At 41.3% G+C, this 23,751-nt stretch overlaps 3 protein-coding genes across 4 annotated transcripts; 1 reads left to right on the top strand and 2 right to left on the bottom strand.

The window, feature by feature from the left end:
• LOC109706744 (F-box protein At-B) lies at nucleotides 70-3,429 on the bottom strand. Of its 2 annotated transcripts, none has more exons than XM_020227717.1 (4): nucleotides 3,065-3,429; nucleotides 2,115-2,320; nucleotides 1,666-1,762; nucleotides 70-1,551 (listed from the first exon to the last, which is right to left on the bottom strand). In XM_020227717.1, the coding sequence occupies exons 1-4, from the start codon at nucleotides 3,422-3,424 to the stop codon at nucleotides 187-189; spliced, it is 2,028 nt and encodes a 675-aa protein (XP_020083306.1). In that variant the 5' UTR covers nucleotides 3,425-3,429; the 3' UTR covers nucleotides 70-186. The 2 variants fall into 2 exon arrangements, with proteins under 2 accessions (XP_020083306.1, XP_020083307.1); XM_020227718.1 differs by lacking the exon at nucleotides 3,065-3,429 and adding an exon at nucleotides 2,683-3,057.
• Nucleotides 3,690-13,465, bottom strand: LOC109728224 (putative disease resistance protein At3g14460). Its single transcript, XM_020258592.1, has 4 exons — nucleotides 9,656-13,465; nucleotides 6,937-7,634; nucleotides 6,457-6,882; nucleotides 3,690-6,380 (listed from the first exon to the last, which is right to left on the bottom strand). Exons 1-4 carry the CDS (start codon nucleotides 13,302-13,304, stop codon nucleotides 3,864-3,866), a joined length of 7,290 nt encoding a protein of 2,429 aa, XP_020114181.1. The 5' UTR covers nucleotides 13,305-13,465; the 3' UTR covers nucleotides 3,690-3,863.
• On the top strand, nucleotides 18,306-21,305 carry LOC109706945 (pentatricopeptide repeat-containing protein At1g80150, mitochondrial). Its single transcript, XM_020227973.1, has 2 exons — nucleotides 18,306-20,418; nucleotides 20,917-21,305. Exon 1 carries the CDS (start codon nucleotides 18,845-18,847, stop codon nucleotides 20,213-20,215), a length of 1,371 nt encoding a protein of 456 aa, XP_020083562.1. The 5' UTR covers nucleotides 18,306-18,844; the 3' UTR covers nucleotides 20,216-20,418; nucleotides 20,917-21,305.

Here is a 23,751-nt window from a genome sequence, read left to right as displayed (position 1 = left end):
CTCAACCTCAGAAAGCAAATGAAGGTTATATGGGAAAAAAAAAAAAGGGAAAAAAAACAAAACAACAAATGGTGAAATATGCAGATTGGCATGATAGTCCAAATACTCTTATAAAAAGGAATGACTAACACATTGCTTAGTCCTAGTATTACATGAACTGGTATTTTAGTACTTGAATATCGAACGCTATATAAATTTGTGGCTGTACCACCCATTTTTGCAGCCCATTTCGCAGCCCTCGATGCATAACCTGAAACCCACCCTGCCTCCCAAAAGTTCCATATCTCTGCGTTTGCTTTTCCTCGCTAAACTGGTGTTCCCAATACCAAGCCAGCGTAGACCGCAAAAGAAAGGAGGGGCAAGGAACATAAGAGAATCAACAGATAATCCACAACAGTTGGAAACATCAAGCATTCTTATCGTTCTTCTCCCAACAAGATGATTCAGCGAACCCAAAGCTTCTATTGATGCATTAGTGATACCGAAGCAATTCCGGATACATAGAATGGTGATCTCTGTACAAGCCTTTGCAATTACAACAACAGCTTTATCTGATATTCTAGGCAGGTAACCCATGTCTAGCGTCAATATCGTATTCCTGATAATTCCCTTGCCATTAAACAGATGAGCGATACCTCTATCAGTGATCCTTTTACAGCCCCTCAAACATAAAGAAGATATCGGTGAGCTCCCGCCACCAAGTGCGGATAAGCCAATATCGGTGATATCAGATCCACCGAGGTCCAATACATTCAACTTAGAAAGCTTCGAGAACGAAATCACGCCAGAATCTGCAATACTTTTGCACCCAGAAAGGTCTAAGACTTCCATATTACTACATGTAGAGAGAGAGAGTGCAGTTTCACTGGTTATCAGATTGCAAGACACCAATCTCACTTCAACGAGGGAGGTAGCTGCAGATAGATCAAGAAATGCCAAGTCCGACAAGAATGAGGCATTTACAATCTCGAATTTCTTCAAGCTCTTGCATGAGTGGAGGACTGCAGCATACCCTGCATCTGTCACTCTGGCGAATCCGCCGAGCCTCACTGATTCGAGCCTTTTACATCCTTCAACGAGAAGAAGAATACCAACATCATTCACCCTTCTGAAAGTGGCTGGGATGTATGTTTTACTGCGCGTGAGAGAGAGGCGTGTCAAGTTTTGGCAAAGGCTTAGTGATTGAAGCCCGCTATTGGTCAGATCATGAAGCAAAAGGGGCTCCTCAAATGGTTTGTCTTCTAGGCACAGTTCGACCAGATGGTGAAGATTTTTGGTGATAGTGGTGATGAGTTGATCCGATATTATATTGAGTACAAGCGTAAGGGATTGCAGATTGCTTCCCCAAGACGTCCCCAAATAGAAGTTACCAACAGCTGCAACGGGTGCAACTGGCTCAGTGTCGCATATATTGTTGAGAATAAGTCGGCTTGCTTGCCTAGCATGTATAGGTTGCAGCAACAAAACTTTAATGGTTTTCGGAAGGGCGAATTGAGAAGACTCAAAAAAACCAAAAGCAGGATGTACTAGCTGGAACTTTATTGACAAATGCTGCAAATAAAGCATAAATAAATCAGATTGAAAACTAAAAGACTTGGCCCACATACTGCAAGTACCTATGATGCTTTTATTGATATTAAAAGATCTAATAATCAAAAAATTCACCTCCAAATACAAAAATCCCTTGAGCATCCGAGCTATAGTGTTTTCACATACACTGTTCGGCTCCATGTCCAAAGTAAGTATATCCAGTGAAAACAATCTGAGATGGAAAAGAAAAGATAGACTCATGTGGTATTCTCATGCATATAGTTTGAGTCTAACCAACAGTAGAAGACATTTGAAAGGAAGATAAATTAGGTTAAAGACGAATATACACTGTTGGATAGCTAATATATTTGAGATTGGTTGACAAAGTATATTACTAAAGAGAGGTTGGAGCGTGAATACATCAGTGTGCATAAGTTCCCAGGCGAATTTTGGTTTAAGAGTGTTATCTTTCACTAGCTCGTGGCTCACTGTTACATTATTGTTCATTTTCAATTTGCTGTTGGTGAAATAAGACGCATACCTTAACATGGGACAATTTGCTGTTGGTGAAATAAGACGCATACCTTAACATGGGGCAGTTTTCACCGATAACTGTGAAAATATTAGAAGAGAACATTGAACATTTCAACAAAGAGAGCTCGAGCAGATTCTTTTTCGCAAAAATCTTGACGGAGGAATCATCTAACTGACTGCAGTCGAGAGTGAGGCTCCGAATGCAGCTATTATTATTGAGAAGTCCACTCAAAATGCTAGCTGTTGGAGGAAACCCCTACATAATCACCACAGAAATTTTAGGTATATTGTTTGTCAAGCAAAGGTTACGCTTATAGAGGGAAAAAAATAACAAAACAAGTAAAAAAGAGTATGATTATTGAGAAGTCCTTTCACAGATAAACCAATTACATCTTCCAAATTAAACAGCTCCCGACGAAAAGGAAATGAACATTAATGCTGGATAATGTTGAGGATTCAGCTAGGTTAAGGAATCAGCAGTTATATATAAGATCAGAGGGTTCAGCAGCTTCAGCTAGCTTAAAGCATCACCAGTTATGTGTAAGAATAGGGGGAGAGAAACAATAATAGACAAACATTACATTACATTACTGCAGTAAATAAATCATCAGAACAAACCCTAATTCCACCATCAGAAGATAATCTGCGGCAAGATTGGAACTTTACGACACCCAAGAGCAAAAAGAAGATGCATCCGAACTGGAGAAAGATAGCGCAGTGAAGAATCATAGTATAAAGCCTAATTTCACACAATCAGAAGAAGAATCTCAGCAGCAAGACTCGAGCTTCGCAGAACCTATCTCATTATTCTAGCAGAAGAGGGAGAAAAGAAGAATAATCTGCAGCAAAAAAGTGATATTCTCGAATTCGACGATTAACACGAAGAATCCGCAGCAAGATCGCAACTTTGCGACACCCATCGCATTATTAATGCAAAAATGGGAAAGAGAAGAAGACGAAGACGAAGCCATGAAGGGAGGAGAGGGAAGAGGGAGCTCACGGAGAGGTCGAGGGAGGAGATGGAAGAGAGAGCGAGGGAGGCGGAGGCGCGGAGGGCTCTGCACACGGGCGCCGCCGAGCACAGAGACTCGAGGTCGAGCCTCGCCATTATCTCCCCAATTAGGGCTTGCGGAAGCCGCTCCACCAGCTCACCTCCTCCTCCTCCTCCGCCGCCGCCGCCGCCGCCTCCCCCTCCGCCGCTGCTGCCGCCGCGTTCGACTCGGGGTTTCGTCGCCTTCTCCTCCATTGGCGGTGCGAGCGTGGTGAGAGGGAGCGGAGGGAGAAGGGGAGAATTAGAAGGTGGCTTTGTTGGGGGATGTGAGAGAGAAATTGATGCTTGGACATGGTCTACCAAAATCATCCGTGGACCACACCTGGTGAAATCCAAATATAGGACAGGAGAAATTACCAGCCTTATTTGTTTATAGGTAATTTGAGCACTTTTAAGTTAAATAAATTAGAGAATAGGATAGATCACCATTACAATTTGTTTGATTTGAATAATTGTAGTTGAATAAATTAAGAATTATCAGAATTAACAAGTAATAGCTAGTAGAGCAACAGTCTGTAATAAAATTATTAATTTAATCTCAAATTAAAAAATTTAAAAGTTGAAAGGGAGCCTGTGGAGGAAAAAGAAAAGAAAAAAATAGCATTGACTGGTCTATTTCCAAATAGTTTACAGCTGAAAATGTTAGAAGAGAACATTAGACACTTTGTCTGAGAGAGTGAAAAAAAAATAGTGAACATCAGGAGAAAATAAAAGGAAGAACCGATGTCGAAGAGCCATCTCAAGTCTGTTAGGCCCATAAGATTGGAACAATATTCATTGGAACAATATTCACATCCGACACGTGCGCGATTTTGTGCCAGTCCGAGCCACCATCTCTCTTGCAGCTCTCGAACAAGGCCGGGTGACAGACAGAGATGTCTAAAGTCTTTAGGGATCGCGGCAGCTCTGGAAGCTTCTGTAGCTGGCGGAAATCCTGCAGAACCAAAAGCCGTAAGGACGAGAGGCACTGCAAGCTATCAGGCAATGACTGCAATAAGACTGCATTGTACAACGCTAGCACCTGAAGCGTAGCTCGGTTTTGCAGCAACCACCGATCGGGTAAGGCCAGAATGTGCGAACAGTCCCTAATGTACACAGATTTGATTGAGGTCAGGCTTCTCAATGGTTCAAGTAGCAGTAGTGACGGGTCATCTATGTTGAGCCTGTCAAGTGCTAAAGAGGGCACCTCCACAGCCCTCAGCGACAATGCTTCTGCTTCAGCTACTGCTACTCCGACAAGCTTGCGGCATTCTGTAATTTCCAAGATTTTTAGGGAGGGGAGGAACTCTAATCCCCCCAGTGATGTCAACTCTCGACAATTTTGAATCATCAACAAGGTTAATGCAGTCAATCTTTGGAGTATGTCGCTTGAGGGCAAGGACGTGAGGTTCAAACAGTGGGCTAGCTTTAGGAAAGAGAGAGATGTTAGGCCATGCAGTAAGCGAGGTAGCGACACATCAAGATCACCACAGGATTGCAAAGTAAGGTAGTGGATGGATGGAGGCAGGAAGTTGTCAGGAATCATTGGTAGCAGCAAAAGTTTCTCGGACGATCGGATTGAGAGCCGTTTAAGGCTGACAAACTTTTCAAACCCTTCCACCGGTAAATGCACCAGCTCGCAGCAATCCCGGATTGTAAGATCCTCAAGAAGAATAAGACGTTCGGGATCCTGGAACAACCCTTCGGCTAATGACTTTAGATTTGAACACCGAACAATAGATATGGACGAAAGAAACGATGGTGATGACATGTTCCTGTGGCTTTGATTTGGCGGCGTCCAAAGTCGTGGAAGGGCGGTTATTTCCAGAAAACCTATATGGAGCTCTTTGAGACTCAGGGGTAAAGGAGGCAATCGCCTTAGCTTCGGACAGCCAGTTACCACAAGCCTACTCAAGCAAGGAAAACACTGCTCATCCTCTATGCCTCCGTACCAGTGTTTTAATCCTTCCATATTTTCAAACTGAAGCAGCTCTAACGACGGAAAAGCACTATTAACTCCACCGGTCCCGTAGAATTGCAGACCGATTTGCTTAACGGCTTTCATTTCTGTAAGTATAAGAGGTTTAAGAAAGGGAAGATCTCCAAAAGGGGGAAGGGTTTCCCACATATCACAACGTTCTAAGCAGACAGAAGTTAGAGAAGGGAGCGAGTGAGCCACCATCCAATGCGGCGATCTCTTGCCTTTGTAGCCAAACATTCTCAAATGCTTGAGGTTAGAATGTGGTTGGAGGCAATCAAGCAATTGCTTATCCAAACTAACACCATCTTCTGTTACATTACGTAATGAATTCCACTGTAATGACAGGGAAGCGAGGTGTGCCTTTGAATTCAACTTGGCCTTGGCAGCTTCTTGGGGACTTTTTACATTCTCAAGATTGTGGACTTTCAGTTCACGCAATTCTGACATTTTCTCTAGCTCGGTTATCCTGTATCCAGCCTCCTCTTTGACGCTGAAGCCAATGAGCACTTCAAGAGAAGTGAGTTTTCCGATCTTCGGTATCATGGGAATTACCTCTGAAGAGATAGATCGTAATTTAATCAGGTTGTTGATATCTGCTGGTATACTGTCCTTAGAGAATTTGTAGCTGATGTTCGATTGGACATAAAGAGCTTGCAAGTGATAAAGCCTACATACAGAAGGGGGTAATTTACTTACATTATTTCGGCCTATATGCAAGTATCGATGGTGGATAAGGTCCCCAATCGAGTCTGGAAGCACGAGCATGAACTTGGTAAACAATCCCAACAGGCGCAGGTTTGTCAAGCCTTTGAGCATATCACCAACTACATTATCTAATTGAGGATCATTTCGGTCGCAATGTAGCAAAAGGGTTCGCAAATACTGTAGCTGTGGTATCATTTTAATCACCGATAAGTCATCCGTCTTTACAGACAGATGTCGGACAGATTCTGGGATCTGTACATGCAAATTGCCTACAACGCTCAAGCATTCATTCGCAGAAACAAACCGTGCAAGGCCGTGAAGGAGATCATGCTTGACATAGTATGAGTGTTTATGTTCGAAGAAAGATTTTCTCACTAGACTCTCGAAGTACCCGCCTCCTATGTCCTCTGGTCTCTCCTCTTCATTTGGATTTTGCTCAATTAGACTGACAGCCATCCACATATGGACCAACTCTTCTTTCTTAAACTCATAATTTTGGGGAAATATGCTGCAGTAACGGAAGCATTGCTGCAATTCTGCTGGTAGGTGTTGGTAACTCAACCTAAGAATCGGCATGATGCCATCATTTCCCTGTTCTAATTAATTGGCCTTCCAAAATTCTTGTCCAATGCTCATCACTTAATTCTTTTCGTAATATTCCACCAATAGTCTTTGCCGCTAGCGGTATTCCTCTGAGCTTCTTAGGTATTTCTTTGGCTATAATTTGCAACTTTTTATGATTGCCAGGGTTTGCTCCACCAAATGCATATTTATTGAAAAGCATTAAGTAGTCGTTCTCTTCTAAGCCCTTCAAATTCAAGGGCTCACTCATCTCCCCAGCCACCGACCACCCAACCATTTCTACTACCAATCTCATTCTAGTCGTCAGAAAGATTTTGCTTCTGCTCCGCCCATATCTTAACAGAGCCATTACATTATCCCATGCGGTTTCATCCTGATCATTCCACACATCATCCAATACCAATAAAAACTTCTTGTTCATCAACTTCTCCTTGAGATTCCTTTGTATCGAATCGAGGGTCTCGACATCGGTCTTTGCTTTGGTTGCCGATTCCCACATTTTCTTCAAGATGCCCGTCGGCTAAAAGGCATTCGAGACGCAAACCCACATCTTCAAATCGAAAAAGCCTTCCACTTCTCGATCTTCAAAGATGTCCTGCGAGAGCGCGGTCTTCCCGACCCCGCCAATGCCTAAAACAGAGACAACAGAAATTCCCCCGCAATTCGATCCGTCCTCGCAAACTGCCGGCCCAGTCAACCGGAGCATGAGCCCTGTCCGCTCATTATCTCGGCCGAGCACCTCACCCGCCGCCAACAAGGAGCCCGTCCCGGGTCCTCCTTCGATCTCATACCTCCGCAGCACCCTCCGCGCGGTGCGTCCATCTCGTAAGCTCCCGACGATATGTGCAAAAGCGCCTACCCTGGACACGAGGTCGTCGAATCGCTTCACGACCTCCCTCAACCTCTCTAAGATCAGACCGGATGCGGTGGTTCGCTTAGAGAACGGCAGAGCGTGCCACTTGGAGCGGGATGTGGCGGATTCTTGTTCGATGGTTCGGTGAGACATTTCGTCGAATAGGTTGTCGGCATCCTCCACGGCGTCTTTGAGCTGCCACAGCCATCGCTCGAGAGCGGGGCTCGGGACACTGAGGCCGCCGTTCTCGGCCGCGTCGACGAGGCCTTCGATCTGGGGCCGCGCCATCTCCAACCTCTTGAGCTCGGCGGCCATGGCGCTGCGCCATTGCTTGTGGTCTTTGACGTAGGCGAGGGCGCCGTCGATGAGCTTCCCGATGATCGACGACACGAACCATCCCGCGACCGTTAGGGCTACGCCTACCATGTCTAAGCAACAACCAATACCTACTAGAGAGAGACAGAGAGAGAGAGCATGGAGGAGAAACACAAAGTAGTTTCCTACTACGTTGACTTTCGCACAAAGTTTTGTGGACCCAGTGCACCACGTCATCCGTAACCCTTATGAAACGGGTCAGTTTGTTCGGTTAATTTTTCCGTAATTGAGTTAGGCCCAGTCTAGTCATAAGTAGTACGGGCCGGGCTCGGATTTTAATTTCTATATTTTATTTTATCCAATAAAATTGGACAGGAATAGTCATCTGGCATTATATAGTGCTGACATAAGAAGTTTGGTTAGAATTAACAAACTTAGTTGCTAGAAATTTAATTAAAATATGTTAGATGTGCCTCGAAATTTGATAATCTGTTTTAGTTTTGAGTCACCCATTCGTCGACAGTTTCGCGATACGATAAATTCTAAAAAAGAATTTTGTGAAGGAAAAATAGTTGTTTGTGGTGCCTAGCGGAACAAATCGGATCTAAAATCCGTTATTTTTTTTTTTTCTTTCTTCGATTTGCCCTAGAGGCGCGGTACATCGTTTTTTCCTTTAAAATTTTTTTCACATAAATCTTTGTGCTCATTTTATTTTATACTTGTAGTTTGTCTACTTCACGTTCGTCGTTTTTTGTTTATGTTTCTGCGCTCATCGTAACAAAATATATCATAAAGATTAGATGCTTTGTTTGCTTCTTTTTTTTTTCTTTGAGAAAAATGTAGCACGCTACCCGCTTCATTCATTTAGGATATGAACTTAGCTACATGGGGGCTGAATAGAAAGATGCGACAGCAAGAAGGGGGGGGCGATGCTGTTTTTGATTCTATGCTAAAGAAAATCGTCCACAAGGGCCGTTGCTGTGGGGTGATCCTGAACGATGCGGAGGCGATAGAACTCGTTGGGTTCGCGAAGAAATGAGCACGTCGCGGACGTGTACACGGGATAGTAGACATTTTTTGGCTTTTTTTGGGGTGTGGTGTCTATTATGTTATGATGCTTAGGGTCTGTAGTTGGAATGTTAGAGGGCTTAACGACCTTTCTAAACGTTTTGTGGTACGGAATGTAATCTCTTCGATTCGAAATGTTGTCGTGTGCCTTCAAGAATCTAAAGTCGGGTACATTTCGGGGTCCTTCCTACGTAGTTTTGCTCGGTCTTTTCTTGACAAATGTGTTTTTGTTGAATCTAATGGCGCATCCGGAGGACTGATCACTTGTTGGAGCTCTTGCATCTTTTCCTACAGTGAAGTGCTAGCGAGACGCTATTCCATCACAGTCCACCTGACCCTAACCAACTGTGGAACACAATTCTTTGTTACGAATGTATATGGACCAGCTTCTTAGAATGGCAAGGAGGATTTCTACACAGAGTTACGGCTGTTGAAGGATTGCTGCAAAGGAAAATGGATCTTGTTCGGGGGCTTTAACAGCACTAGGAGTCAGAAGGAGAGAAAGGGGATTTCTGCTTTAAAGACACAAAAGAAATATAAGCAATACCAATCAAACCAAGTCAACATGTCTTAAATCTATAGGGATGAAAAAGCAGCATATAATTTTAGATTTCTGCTTCTCTATTGAGGCTCGAAATTGCCATCCATTCATCAGTGCACACAACTCGATAAATTGCTACAATAAAAATCACATCTATATGTTTCAAAAGTAAACAATAAAAGATAACTCAGATCTGCAATGACAACAATTTTGGGTTATCTGTAACACAGTCGACAAATCAGCCCAGAGAAATTGACAGACTAGTCTGATGAAATTCGGACTTTATCCGTTTATATCCAATTTAATGATTTCCACACAAAATCATTTAAAGTAATATATGACTCTACAGATTAAATTCGATATTATTTTTAACAATTATAAACCTGGCTATCAACTCCTACATCAATGATGCCATACATGGCGAGATAGAAGTGTTCTTGCATCATACTATCAAAATGAATTGTAAAAAGTTGCGAAGGGATGAAGGAGATGAGAGGTACCAGTGTAGAACCATCTAATGACTGCTAGATGGCGAACTTATCGGTGAAATAGTTATATCTGAGATATGTGCAATTTTGTGCCAATCTGATCCACTCTCCGTCTTGCAATTCTCCGCCAATTCTGGACAACAGCCAGAGATGTTTAAAGTCTTCAGTGACCGCGGCAGTAGTGGAAGGCTCTGGAGCTGGCCTGCATTTTGCAGGGCCAAATATCGTAGCAACGAGAGGCTTTGCAAGGTATCAGGCAGCGACTGCAGCGAGACCCCACCGTCCAATACTAGCGATTGGAGGGAGGCCCGGTTTTGCGACAACCAACTTTCAGTTACTGCAGAAATGTGTGAGCAGCCGCGTATGTGTACAGATCTGGTGGAGGTTAGGCTTCTTAATGGCACCACTAGCAACATCGAAGGGTCGTCTACATCGAGCCTATCGAGTGCCAATGAAGGCACCTCAACTAACATTGGCGACGATGCTTCGACTTCTGCTTCTGCTTCTGGTATGAGCTTGTGGCACTCCTTAATTTCCAAGGTTTTGAGGGAAGGGAGGAATTGCAAACCATCTAAGGACACCAGCTCGTGACACTTTTGAAGCGACAGTGAGCTCAGCGTACGCAATGTTCGAAGGACGTCGCCCGAAGGAAAGGATGTGAGGTTCGTGCAATGAGATAGCTTCAGGGAAGAGAGAGATGCGAGGCCGTGCAGTAAGTGACGCAACGACGCGTCGAGACCGCCGGGGGAACTCAGATTAAGGTATTGAAGTGACGGAGGTAGGAAGCTGCCGGGTATCGCCGGCAGCAGCAGAAGCTTCTTGCATCCTTGGATTGCGAAGCGCTTAAGCTTGACGACATTCGCAAATCCTTCCGCGGGTGAATGTACCAGCTCGGCACAATTCTGGATGCTAAGATTCTCTAGACATAACAAACGTTCCGGGTGCCCGAACAATCCTTGTGATAGTGATTTTAGCTTGGAGCATTCGACAATAACAACGGAGGAAAGGGATGACGGCGGTGATGATATATGATGACGGCTAGTTTGATTCGGCACCCAAACTTTTGGAAGAGTGGTTATTTCCAAAAAATTCAGTTCAAGCTCTCGGAGACAAATCGGAATAGGAGGCAGTGCACTTAGCCTTGGGCATCTGGCGACCCCGAGCTTGTTCAAGCAAGGAAACCATTGATCGTCCTCCACGCCTCCGTCCCAGTTCTCCAGTCCCGTCATCCGGTTCAACTGTAGCGTTCCTAGAGATGGGAAAGCACTGCTAACTCCATGAGCGCCGTAAAATTCTGGACCGAGTTGCTTAACTGCCTCCAAGTTATCGAGAATAAGAACTTTGAGGTAGGGAAGCTGCCCAAAAGGAGGAAGGATTTCCAACCGAGCGCAACCTGAGATGCGAATGTGAGCTAAACGAGGGGTGTATTCGTTTCTCATCCAATGCAGCGACCTCCGGCCGTTGTAGCCATGGATCTCCAGATGCTTGAGATTCGAATGCGGTCGGAGGTGATCGAGCAATTGCTCGTCTGATTCATCGTCGCGTGGAGCTGTGCCCCACCGAAGTGAAAGCAGAGAAAGCTGCTCCTTTTTGCTCAAATTGGCCCCGGCAGCTTCTTCGGCGCTTTTCACCTTCTCAAGATTTGTGATCATCAGCTCGCGCAGTCCCGTCATCTTTCCTAGCTCAGTTATCCGGTGTCCAGCTTTGTCTTCAATGCTGAACCATATCAATGCTTGAAGAGAAGTAAGTTTTCCTATCCTCGGTAACGATTGAATGGAGGGCACGGACAGGATTCGCAGATTCATCAGGTTGCAGATATCTACGGGCACACCTTGAGAGACTTGGAAGCAGGAATTCGATTTGAGATCAAGGCCTTGCAAGTGATAGAGCCTGCATACGAATCGCGGCAGACCACTTATACAAGTTTGTCCTATGCTCAAGTAGCGAAGATGGATAAGGCGGCGGGCTGAGCCAGGAAACATGTGCAGGTACTTTGCGGACAATTGCAACAGGCGCAGGTTTGTTAAGCCAGAAAGCATTCCATCAATAGCAACATCCAATTTGGGATTATCTGCATCACAATGCAGGAAAAGGGTGCGCAAATTTGTTAAAGGAGGCACATTCCGGAGCACCGACAAATCATTTGCCTGTATAGACAAATGCCGAAGGCTCTTCGGAATCTCTACAGGTGAATCGCCCGCAATTCTCAGGCATTCATCTGCAGAAACAATTTGCGCAAGCTCATGAAGAAGATCGTGCATGACATAGTGCAAGTCCTTCGGATCGAAGAAAGATTTTCTCACGAGGCTCTCGAAGTACCTGCTCCCTACATCCTCCGGTCTTTCCGTTCCGTCCGGAATCAGACCGACGGCCACCCACATCGGGACCAAATTTTCCTTACGGAACTGAAAATCCTCAGGAAATATGCTGCAGTGCCGGAAGCAGCGTCGCAGGTGCGTAGGGAGGTGCTCGTAACTCAACCTGAGAATCGGCATGATTCCGTCGCTTCCCTGCTCCGAATTCAGCGCCCCAACTTCCAAGATCCTCGTCCAATGCTCGTCTCGTAAGTCGTCGTTCAATATCCCTCCTACAGTCTTCACTGCTAGCGGCACGCCCCGCAGCTTTTTTGCTATTTTCTCGCCGATCGACTGCAGCAATTTATGATTATCCGGGTTCACACCGCGAAATGCATGCTTGTTGAGAAGCAGCAGGCAGTCACTGTCATCTAGTCCCTCCAAATTCATGCACTCCGGCATTTCCTTCCCTAATGCTTTCGCCGCCATTTCCGCCACCGATCTCATTCTGGTCGTCAGCAAGATCTTGCTTCCTTCCATCCCGGATCGCAGAGGCGCGAACAGCCCCTCCCATCCGGCAAGCACCTGATCGTTCCACACGTCGTCCAGCACCAGGAGAAACCTCTTGTTCGTCACCATGAGATTCTTCTGCACTGCGTCAAGGGTCTCGACATCGTGCCGCGCTCCAGTCGCCGATTCCAGGATCTTTTTCCCCACGGCCGTGCAGTCGAAAGCGTTGTTAGACACGCAGACCCACATCATCAATTCGAAACGTCCCACCACTTCTGCATCATTGTACACGAGCTGCGCGAGCGCCGTCTTGCCCAGCCCACCGATACCGACGACTGAGAAAAGAGAAACAGCACTGCTGCTTCTGGCATTAGACCCCGTCGACGAGGTCAGCCAGCGCACGATCTCTTCTTTCTCCTTAACCCGACCGAACATGTCGTTCTCCGTCTGTAAGGAGCCGGTCTCCCGGTCGTACTCTGTGCTGCTTCTCCTGCGGCCGCTGACGCCAGCTGAGCTCCTGATCAGCTGAACGAACGGGTCGACGCCGGCCGCGATCTCGTCGAATTTCCGCACGACGTCCGTCAACCTTCTCCGGAAGGGATCGCAGCTAAAATTATGTCGTCTAAATCTGCGCAGAGCCTCCGCGACGTTGGCGGCGGTGTTGGCGGCGGCTTGTTCTTGGAGTTTGTGGAGTTCCAATTCGTCGAGGAGGCTGTCGGCGTCCTGGCGCGCCTTCTCGAGCCGGTCGAGCTCGGCGCGCATGGCGCTCCGCCATTTCCTCTCCTTCGCTAAGTAGATGGTGCCTTCCAGGAGCTTCCCCAAGACAGCGGAGACGAACCATCCGGCGATTGTTATGTCTACAGCCGCCACCATGTTGATATGAGCAAGTAAGTACGTAATCCTCTCTCTCTCTCTGAGTTGACACCCAAACACCCAACAATAAGCTAAAAATATTAGAGAGAAAGAGAGCGAGAGAGGGGAGGGGATATGAAGATGATTATGCTAACGAGAAGAAGAAGATGTAGGGATGAAAAATTACCGTGGAAGGAAATAGTTACTGTGGAAATTTAATACAAAATATTATAGTATTGAGAATTCTTAAAATTTTATAAAGTTTTATATTATTATTTTTATTATTATTATTATTATTATTAAAGAGAGAGAGAGAGAGAAAGATAGCATATTATACTAATTACCTAAACAATTGATATTGTGCTAGTTACCTAAACGATAGAGATAAGTGATGTTGTTGCATCAAGTGTAGCACATGTGGCGTCGTTGACTTACGGAAGCTTCGGTCCTTCGGAGGCGGCCAAATTGCATTTATTATTTGTTTTGGTGATGTTCAATATTCTAATAAAAAAAAAGAGCTTAGATTCGTTGCATGCAAGAATCACATCATTATACTTTGGGCTATTTTCCAGCATTTTATTAATCAACGCTACCCGTTTACTTTCCAAAGACTCCAAGCAGCTAACACAGAGAATTTAAAAGCAATGCTATCTATGTATCAATATATATTAGTTGAGCTAGAATACCCTCAAAAATATCAAGTGTGGTGCTTTTGAATTTTTAGCTTTTGGATGGAGAGATGTAAGGTTAGGATGATGGTGGTAGGTGTTGGTAGATAAAATAGTGTTTAATTCAAGAACTATTAATAATCAAGGAGTAGATCCAAATATTAGAAACCTAGAAGCACCAAGGAATTGGTGTTTCTAAAAATATTATAGCTCAATTCCAATCTATATATATATATATATATATATATATATATATATATATATGCCATGGCTACTATACTATTATGAGTATTGGAGCCCTCGTACTCATAAGTTGTTTTCAATGATGGAGCTTCCGAATCGACGATCCACTCCGTTAAATATGATCTAGAGTATTTGAAACTTCTAGAAAATAAATTTCGTAAATTTTCGAAATCATAATAAAGTCCATCAAGTGGGCATAAAATGAACGGTCAAAATCGAACGACGTCCTAAAAAAATGATGATCGGATCCTTCAATTCAAGATCGGAGTTATTGATCTTTATCTATGTAGTGAATAGAATTTTTTTATCAAAAATTCAACAAATTTCGATTCTTTTATACCGTTAAACTAGCAAGTATCCCATAACGGCCATTAAAAATTATCAAATTTGTGACCTCTTGATCGTAAGGGAAATTATGTCAAAAAATTATAAAATTTGATTTCTAGAAGTTTTAAATGCTGTAAATAACGTTTAACGGTGTGGATCGTCGATTCGGAAGCTCTATCATCGACTACAACTTATGAGTACGAGGGCAATCGTACTCATAATAGTATAGTAGCCGGACCCTATATATATATATATATATATATATATATATATACACACACACACGCACACGAGTAGAGCTAAAATACTTTTAGAAACACCAACTCATTGATGCTTCTAAGTTTCTAACCTTTAGATCTGCTCCCTAATTACTAATATCCATTGGATCAAACACTATTCCACCTACCACCACCCACCCCCACCATCATCATCTCAACCTCACACCTCTCCATCCAAGGGCTAAGAACTCTAAAGCACCACCCACTTGGTGCTTTTGGGGGTATTCTAGCTCCACTATATATATATATATATATATATATATATATGATGGCGGTGGGTGGTGGGTGGTGGTAGATGGAATAGTGTTTGATCCAGGAGATATTAGTAATTATAGAGTGGATCCAAGGGTTAGAAACTTATAAGCACCAAGTGGGTGGTGCTTCTAAAAGTATCCTAACTCAACTCTCTCTCTCTCCATATATATATATAGAGTCCGGCTACTATACTCTTATGAGTATGATCGCCCTCATACTCATAAGTCGTTTTTGATGATAGAGCTTCCGAATCAACGATCCATACCGTTAAACGTTATCTAAAGCATTTAAAACTTCTATAAATCAAATTTTATAATTTTTTGACATCATTTACCTTACGATCAAAAGGTCACAAAATTGACAACTTTTAACGGCCGGTATGGGATACTCGGTAGTTTAACGGTGTAAAAGAATCGGAATCGGTTAAATTTTTGATAGAAAATTCTACTCACTACCTAGATAAAGATCAATAACTCCGATCTTAAATTGAAGGATCCGATCATCCATTTTTAGGACGTCGTTTGATTTCGTCCGTTCATTTTATACCCACATGATGGACTTTATTATGATTTCGAAAAATTACGAAATTTATTTTCTAGAAGGTTCAAATACTTTAGATCATATCTGACGGAATGGATCGTCGATTCGGAAGCCCCATCATCAAAAATAACTTATGAGTACAAAGGGTTCAATACTCGTAAGAGTATAGTAGCCCTACTTTATATGAGTCCGGCTACTATACTCTTATGTGTGTATATATATATATATATATATATATATATATAGAGAGAGAGAGAGAGAGAGAGAGAGAGAGAGAGAGAGAGAGAGAGAGAGAGAGAGAGAGTACATCTCTCGTGTTTTCGAAAGTACGGATGCCTCTATGTTTGTAAGTTGTTTTCGATGATAGGACTTTCGATTCGATGATCGGCTCCATTAGGCATAATCTACGCTATTGGAACTATCTAGAAACCAAATTTTATAATTTTTCAACATCATTTACCAAGCGGTCAAAAATGACTATTTTAACGGTCGATGTGGCCCGTTTTTAAGTTTAACGGTGTAGAAGTATCCAAATTACATGAAACTTTAATAGAAAATTCTATTTAATATCAAGAGCAAGAACAATATTTTCGATTTGAAATTTGAATCCTTTATCACTGTTTTCTATGAGATATTTATTTTCAACCATTCATTTTGAGCCTACTTGTTCACTAGGCAAACGAAGTCAAAAAATTATGAAATTTGGTTTCTAGATAATTCCAATAGCGTAGATCATGTCCAACAGAATCGATCGTTGAATCGGATGTCCCATCATCGAAAATAACTTACAAGTACGAAGGTATCCGTATTTTCGAAAGCACGAGAGACGTACTCATATAGAGCTAGGCTCGTATACTTTCGAAAGTACGGAGATCTCCGTACTTATAAGTTGTTTTCACATGTAATTTATTAATAAGTAGGGTTTGGTTACAAGATTGAAGAAAGTTATGAAAAGGAAATATAGAGTTCTTTCTTTCTTATTTATGAATGTAGAATTTTGTTAGACTCTCTTTATTCCTTTTTTTTTTTTATTCTTTGTTGGTGAAAATATAGAGCACTTATCTGAACGATAGAATATTTGAATTTGACCATCTATTTTTTTTAAATTTTGATTTTGCTATCAAACCTTTCAATTTGTTTGATTTGAGTTAGTTAATAATATCTTTAACTTTAAAATTTAATTGCGTTGTTTATTTTTACAGATTTAATCGATATATTTCACGCAATTCTCACAATATTTATCAAAATAAATAAATAATTTAAATTTTAGAGTACAAATATCGTTGACGAACTCAAATAAAAAAAAGTGAATAGTAAAACTAAATTTTAAAAAATTATATAGTAAAATCCAAATAATACATAATTTAGATAAATTTTATATATTTTTATTTTTTATATTTTTTCTTTACCAACATAATATCTTTCAGGCCCTCTTTAATGGTGATGTTACGTCTTTGTCCAAAACTTAGCCTATAAGGTATCATACCTACCTCATCCGCATTAGGTCTCGTATACGAAAAAAACTCTATTATGCGACAGTCATGCATGTTATCTATAACCAGTAAATTATATATTTTTTTTCTAAAATAAAAGTATAATTAAAATATTTTTAAAAAAATTATGGTGTAATGTATAAATTTTAGAAATACAATTTAATTAGTGATAGTACAATAGTGAAGCTTGTGGTCAGGGGCGGAGCCATTGAGTGGCCTACAGCGGCCATGGCCTTTTCTAAATATTTTAAAATTACATAAAAATTCTTTATAATAAAAATTAAAATATTATAAATTTTAATTTTAGGGGGCCAAATTAATTTTTTTAATAAAGTTTGTGTCTCAATTTTTTTTTTCAAATTTTTTAGTCATTTTCCTTTAACTCTTACAGTCTTATTTCTCTTTAAGCGTATTGTCATTGTTGTTGCTAGTAATAACTGATCAATCAATCTGAGAAATTTTTTTTTTTACTATCTGAGGTCAAATTTTTTTTCTGTCAAATTTAAATTTTGGTCCCCTCAAATCTTAATTTCTGACTTCTTCCCTACTTGTGGTCTATTCGAATGACTATGCACGTTCAACAGTCTGGTAGCCAGAAGCTTCGCGGAATGAGATTTCGCCGTCATCTTTTAGACTTTTAGCATCAAGCATCCAAAAAAGCAACTTTAAATCACTTTCCGAAGCCTCCTTACCGAGTGGAAAAATGTTTTTTAAAAAACCCCATCAAACTACTCAATTAGGAAATGAATCTTTCTTAATTAGTTTTTCGAGAAAGAAAAATATCATGGTAGTTGTTTCGTTCATTAATTATAAAAATAAATTTATTTAAAAATATAAAGTAATAAAATTCTTTTTGCTAACTATTAAGCTCTTTGTCATTGAAATGATTGATAATTATTACTTTTTTAACTAATGGAAACTTCGCTAGGGAAATAATTTGCCCCAAAGTCCAGGCCCGGTTCAATGCGAGACCCAAGAATTTGGGCCACACTTTGGCCCAATTAAGATCCAGCCCAATAATAAGCCCAAATTAGGGATGATGGAAGGGTCGAAGATGAAACACTTGGGTAAGTTTAACGCACTTGTAGTTTAACAGTTATATTTATATCGTTATAAAAAAAATTAATTTATACATATTATTTGATATCTCTAACTGTTTGTAGAGTATTTAAAATCGCACAAAATTTTCAATGTATTCGAATTTTTATTTGTTTTGCATTTGTATTTTGGGCTCTTCCACGCGGGCCGTTGCTGTGGAAGACTCACAGCCTCGTACTTCCTCTCACATTCTTTTCCGATGCTGGTCGATTTCTCTGTGTAAGAAACCAAAAAATAAAAATATAGAAATAAAAAGACTCCAAACCCTAAAATCCCACGATTCTCTCTTGGATTCATACCTACAAGAAGCTCGCAATCCACTGGTTCTCAAGAATCGAGAGCTTGCTAGGGTTCAATCTCCAATTTTTCTCCATTTCTTTGTTCCCCATTTCATCTCAAATCTCTTGTTTCTCTTCTTTTGTAGGGTTTTATTGATCCGAATTTACCCTTATTCATATATTTGTTTTATTTTTTTCCGAACTGATTTTGTTTTGTTAATAGCAATCAAAACCCTTTTTGTGGTGGTCAAAATGGATTAATTTGACATTGTTACTCCTTTTTTTAACATATCATGTTGCAAGCATTGTGTTTGATTAAATTCCTAAATGGCGGCGTGGGTTGCATAGTGTGATCGAAAGGAAAAGATAGGGTTTTGGATCATGCTCTCTCTGCAAACGCTTCGCAGGCTCTGCGCCGCGGTCGATGCGTTCGCTATCACCTGCATTGCCGCCGGCATTTCGAAATCAAGAACAAAAACCGATTTCGCTGTCTACGCTAACGCGTCGAATCATTGCCCGGAGAACTTCCCGACCATCGCCGCTTGCAAAGCCGCCGTCTTGAGGAATCGATCGAGCCCGAATTCCGAATTCGATCAGCAAATCTCCTCGGCAGAGGATTTGGATCGTAAACCACCGGGTGTTGACCAGCCTGCACTTTTGAAGATCAAGGCGGAGAAGGATCCCGAGAGGCTCTTCCACCTCTTCAAGGCAAATGCGCATAATAGGCTCGTAGTCGAGAATCGCTTTGCGTTTGAGGATACGGTGTCCCGTCTTGCCGGAGCCCGCCGCTTCGACCTTGTAGAGAACCTTCTAGAGCACCAAAAGACCCTTCCTCAGGGCCGTCGTGAGGGATTCGTAGTTCGGATCATATCGCTGTATGGTAGAGCTGGAATGCCCGACCATGCTCTCCGGACGTTCGACGAAATGCCTCTGTATGGATGCACACGGACAGCAAAGTCTTTCAATGCCACACTCAAGGTCTTATCTCAAGCCCGAAGGTTTGACGATATCCAGATCTTTTTCGACGAAGCTCCTGCCAAGTATGGGATTGAATTGGATAAGATTTCGTACAATACCATTATCAAGGCTATGTGTGAAATGGGCCGTTTGGATACCGCTTACTTGGTCATGCTAGCGATGCAAAAGGCAGAGCCAAAACCTGATGTCGTTACATATACCACTCTCATTTCGGCATTCTATAAGCATGGTCGGCATGAAATTGGTGACGGGCTCTGGAATCTCATGAAACTTAGGGGGTGTTCACCGAATCTTGCTACTTACAATGTCAGAATTCAATACTTGGTTAATAGGAGGAGGACCTGGCAAGCAAATGATTTAGTGCGTAGCATGTATGTTTCCGGTATCAAACCAGATGAAGTGACGTATAATCTTATTATTAAAGGGTTCTTCATGATGGGCGAGCTCGAAATGGCGAAGAGGGTCTTTTATGCTACGCATGGGAGAGGGTGCAAACCGAACAGCAAGATATACCAAACGATGGTTCATTACCTCTGCAAAGGAAAAGAGTTTGACCTGGCATTTAGGTTGTGCAAGGATAGCATGGAGAGGAATTGGTTTCCGAGTGTCGATACAATTTGCAGACTGCTAAAAGGCCTCGTTAAAATATCAAAGGACCGGAATGCTAGGGAAGTTATGAAGTTGGTCAGGGGAAGAGTACCTTCATATTCGGCTAATGATATGAAGGCCTTCGAGGACATATTGTCTGTTGGAAGGATGCGGAAACTGAATTGATTGTGGCTCATGATTTTTGTTTCTAACTCCACAGTGAATGATGAATTTCATCAACTTCATTCGGTTCTATGCATGGAGAAGAAGCTTGATTGGATGCTGGAGAGGGCGCTGATCTTGATTTTTAAAGTGCTCCTGACATCCTATTAAAGCAAGCCACACAGAGAGAGAGTATTGATACTACAGCCAATTGCAAGAGCATCGTTGTAAGTTTCTACAAGGGCTTTTCATTCTTATTGCACAGATTCATTCACTAAATATAGTGTTGTTGAGTTTTCTTTTCTTGTTGCCACCATCACAGTATTATTCATACTATGTGTTCCTGTATGTGGATATTTGTTCTCCTTTCCATAGAAACAATACAGTTTTTACAATTTCTCACATCAGAAAAACTCTGCAAGGTTTTGGACAACTCTAAAAATTATATCTGTGCTTCATTGATGCATGTTGATGTAATTATATTCTAGCTATCTTCTTGTGTTTCTGATGCTGAACCGCCAGCTCATACTACACATTACAGTTTAGCGGTCAAATGTTACAGTTTCTTATTCAAACCTCAAACACACTCGATATATCCAGTATTGCTTTTTGTTATGCTCGAGTACAGAGTTGATTGTCCAGTTATGATTCAGTTCACGTGCCAAAGCTGCCTCTTAACAAGATTTACTCTATTTACTTAAATTGTTTTGTTGTTATGCTTGAAGGGACTACGAATGAACATCTGCGGAGGGAATCTTGCTGAAGTAGATGTTGGCGAAGTGAAGTTCGACCCCGATGGCCAGTTTTGGCATGCTAAAACACCGCACTTCCAAGCTCGCGGTAGCAAGTATCTCGAGAGAAAGATCAATGATAATGAGTAATATTATGTGTCTGTACATTTGTGTATTGCCCTAGATGGCAATGACATTGTTTGAGTAGGAAATTTTAGAGGTAGATTTTGAAGACGAGAGCAATTGTCATCGTTCGATGTCCTATCAATAATGTTTAAGAGTATTACTCAAAACACTAGATCTCAGACATTTCTTCTTTTGCTTCCCCAGAAAAATAAAAATAAAAAACCTGCAGCTTTGTAGAGAAGCAATTTGTATGTAAACCTTTTTTTTTTTTTTTTTAGGGGAGCCCACGATGTATTCTTTGTTGGAAATTGAAACAACATTCTCAAACTTTCTCTATTTGCGATAAAATCTTTAACAGTTCCAGATTTAAGTTTAAATTAAATTTCCGGTCAATGGAGAAAAATTTTCTCTACAGTTTGAAGAAGTTACGGAGTATTCAAAATCCCAGATTAAAATTAACCATGAGACTCACATAATATGTGATCCTGGGCTCGCTGGGCTAATGCAAGAGAGGTACTTAGTGGCCCATAAAACTGCGTGGGCTTCTGCGTGCAACTGAAAAGAAAAGGCTTTCTAAAATAGGAAAGAAAAGGCTGTTTCCCGGGGCATGGATTTTCTACAAATTCAGTGCGAAGGAAATTCCTGTATACTAGTTAATCCAGCCGTCATTCTGAAGGTGGAGCTCATCTCGGATTCATGGACAGTTGAGATGTCCCCGAACTTCAAATGAGCGATCATATTATTAGTATGTAGGAATTTTCTACACACAAGGATTGTAGAGAATTTGCGCCTCGATCCCCTCTTCACTTGGTTGAACCCTCATCCATTATGCATTGCACCTAGTACATCTTTTAGGTGGTCCTCAGTTGGGTCATGCCCATTACAAAGTATTGTACCACCCCCTCTCTCTCTCTCTCTCCTCTCAAAAGGACCACATCCTCTCTCCCTCTCTCTCTCTCTCTCTCTCTCTCTCTCTCTCTCTCTCACACACACACACACACACACACACACACACACACACACACACACACACAAATAAATGATGAACAAATATTGGAACTTGGGTTATAGTAGGGTCCTCACATTTTGAAGAATCTCCAGTTAATTGTGTTAAATTCCAATGGTCCGGGTTTCAAGTTTTAGTAAGTACTCTGTAAAGATTATTTCAAGTACTTACACTAAAAAGTGTGTGTTCTTGCTCCCCTACTTATTTGCCACAACTTTGTTAACCTCCATTAGAATAGTAACCAAACTGGTACCAGTCAAAAAGATAGATAGTATCTGATTCCATGATGAACTTTAAAAAGAATGATTAGCAAAAGTTGTGCGGCACAAAGTTTGGTATTGGTCTCTTTGAATGGAGGAGCTTTTAAGTTCTAATCTAGTTGATAAAGTGTACACCTTTTTTTTTGTCTCTGTGAGTAGTGTTACAATACCTCAAAAGCTACACCAAGGTGCTTCTTTAGACATCAGTTGGATTCAAATGCGACATGAATTCGAGTATGATATAAAGACGGAACAATCAACACCCTATTATCCTGCCATTTTGTAAAGCTGACAAATGAACAGCATTTTAGGGGACCTTTCGTTGCGCCCATAACATTAATCTTTAGTCACGTATACTAGGGGGTGGGAACCCACATGAACTATGTAATGTAGCATATGACCCCTATTTGTATCTTTCAATATATAGGCCCCACAAGAAATTCACAGGATGCTAGCCACTCTTTTGGCAAGGAAAAAAAAAAAACCAATTTGACAAGAAAATCAAAATATTTTTCATGCTTAACAAATGAAACTTTGATTCGAGAGAGGACATTTACACTCACAATCCTTTTTTTCCCCTCTTTATTTTCATCCTCAACTACTTGATTCCATTGCAAGGAGAGAATCTCAATTCATTTTGAATTGGGGAGTGCTTTGAAATTTTTAAAGAGATTCCCCACTAAATTACAAATACATTGGTTGAAGTATTTTTAAAATGGCGTAAAACGTTCTAGATCACGCAGCGCATATGGCATCAGAAGATTTTCGATCATGCGTATTATTGTTCGATGTGCAGAATAAAATAAAATAAGTATTAGATTTAGGCTTTAAAAAGAGTGCACGAGTAGGACTCATGAGACAACTATTTTCCTTTAATGCCAAGAGATGATCACTTGGCATTGATTAAGGGAAATTAATCAAATTCCATACATACGCATGTCCACATCCCTTACACGAACTATATTTATTTATTTATTTATTTATCAAGTAGCTTGCATGGTTCCCATAGCATCATATATTCTATCTAGCTTAACTTCAAAAATTGAAAATCAAATCCAAACTAAAGCAAAGAATCTTCCATTTCATAACTTATGAGCTTCACCCAATCAAAATTTCCCTATTCAAAAAGTTTGCCCTTGTTTCCACCAACATGGGCAAATAGTTTATTCAAAATTAACCCACAATTTTTTTTTATTAACAACTAGTAATTAAGAACTATTAAACAAACTCTCTACATCTCTCATGTGCCAAAGTTGACCTCACGAGGCTCATTTATTAACCAATTATACTAATTGGCTCAAAAGACATAGATAGCCGTTGTAATCGATCGAAAATAATATATTTTTGTTTCAAAAAAATGTAATTGAGCTTGCTCATCAGGAACTATAAGGTCGGAGCCTAATAGAATTTAAGCTCACAATCTTTTAATATGTGGTA

This window comes from Ananas comosus, linkage group 2 (genome assembly GCF_001540865.1).
Source record: "Ananas comosus cultivar F153 linkage group 2, ASM154086v1, whole genome shotgun sequence".
Classification (NCBI taxonomy): domain Eukaryota; kingdom Viridiplantae; phylum Streptophyta; class Magnoliopsida; order Poales; family Bromeliaceae; genus Ananas; species Ananas comosus.
The sequence above is the reverse complement of the archived record's forward strand: the minus strand, read 5'-3'. Positions and strand labels throughout refer to the sequence as shown.

Bases quoted from the DNA above. Each gene is read 5' to 3' on its own strand.
- LOC109706744 (XM_020227717.1), bottom strand. From the start codon at position 3,424: ATGATTTTGGTAGACCATGTCCAAGCATCAATTTCTCTCTCACATCCC. The intron at 1,763-2,114 runs GTATGCGTCTTA...TTTCCATCTCAG, and splicing joins GAAAACTGCCCCATGTTAAG to ATTGTTTTCACTGGATATAC. The intron at 1,552-1,665 runs GTGAATTTTTTG...CTTTATTTGCAG, and splicing joins AGGGATTTTTGTATTTGGAG to CATTTGTCAATAAAGTTCCA.
- LOC109728224 (XM_020258592.1), bottom strand. From the start codon at position 13,304: ATGGTGGCGGCTGTAGACATAACAATCGCCGGATGGTTCGTCTCCGCT. The intron at 7,635-9,655 runs AGATGGTTCTAC...TAGACATGGTAG, and splicing joins TTCGCCATCTAGCAGTCATT to GCGTAGCCCTAACGGTCGCG. The intron at 6,883-6,936 runs GTGGAAGGCTTT...AATGCCTTTTAG, and splicing joins ACATCTTTGAAGATCGAGAA to CCGACGGGCATCTTGAAGAA.
- LOC109706945 (XM_020227973.1), top strand. From the start codon at position 18,845: ATGCTCTCTCTGCAAACGCTTCGCAGGCTCTGCGCCGCGGTCGATGCG.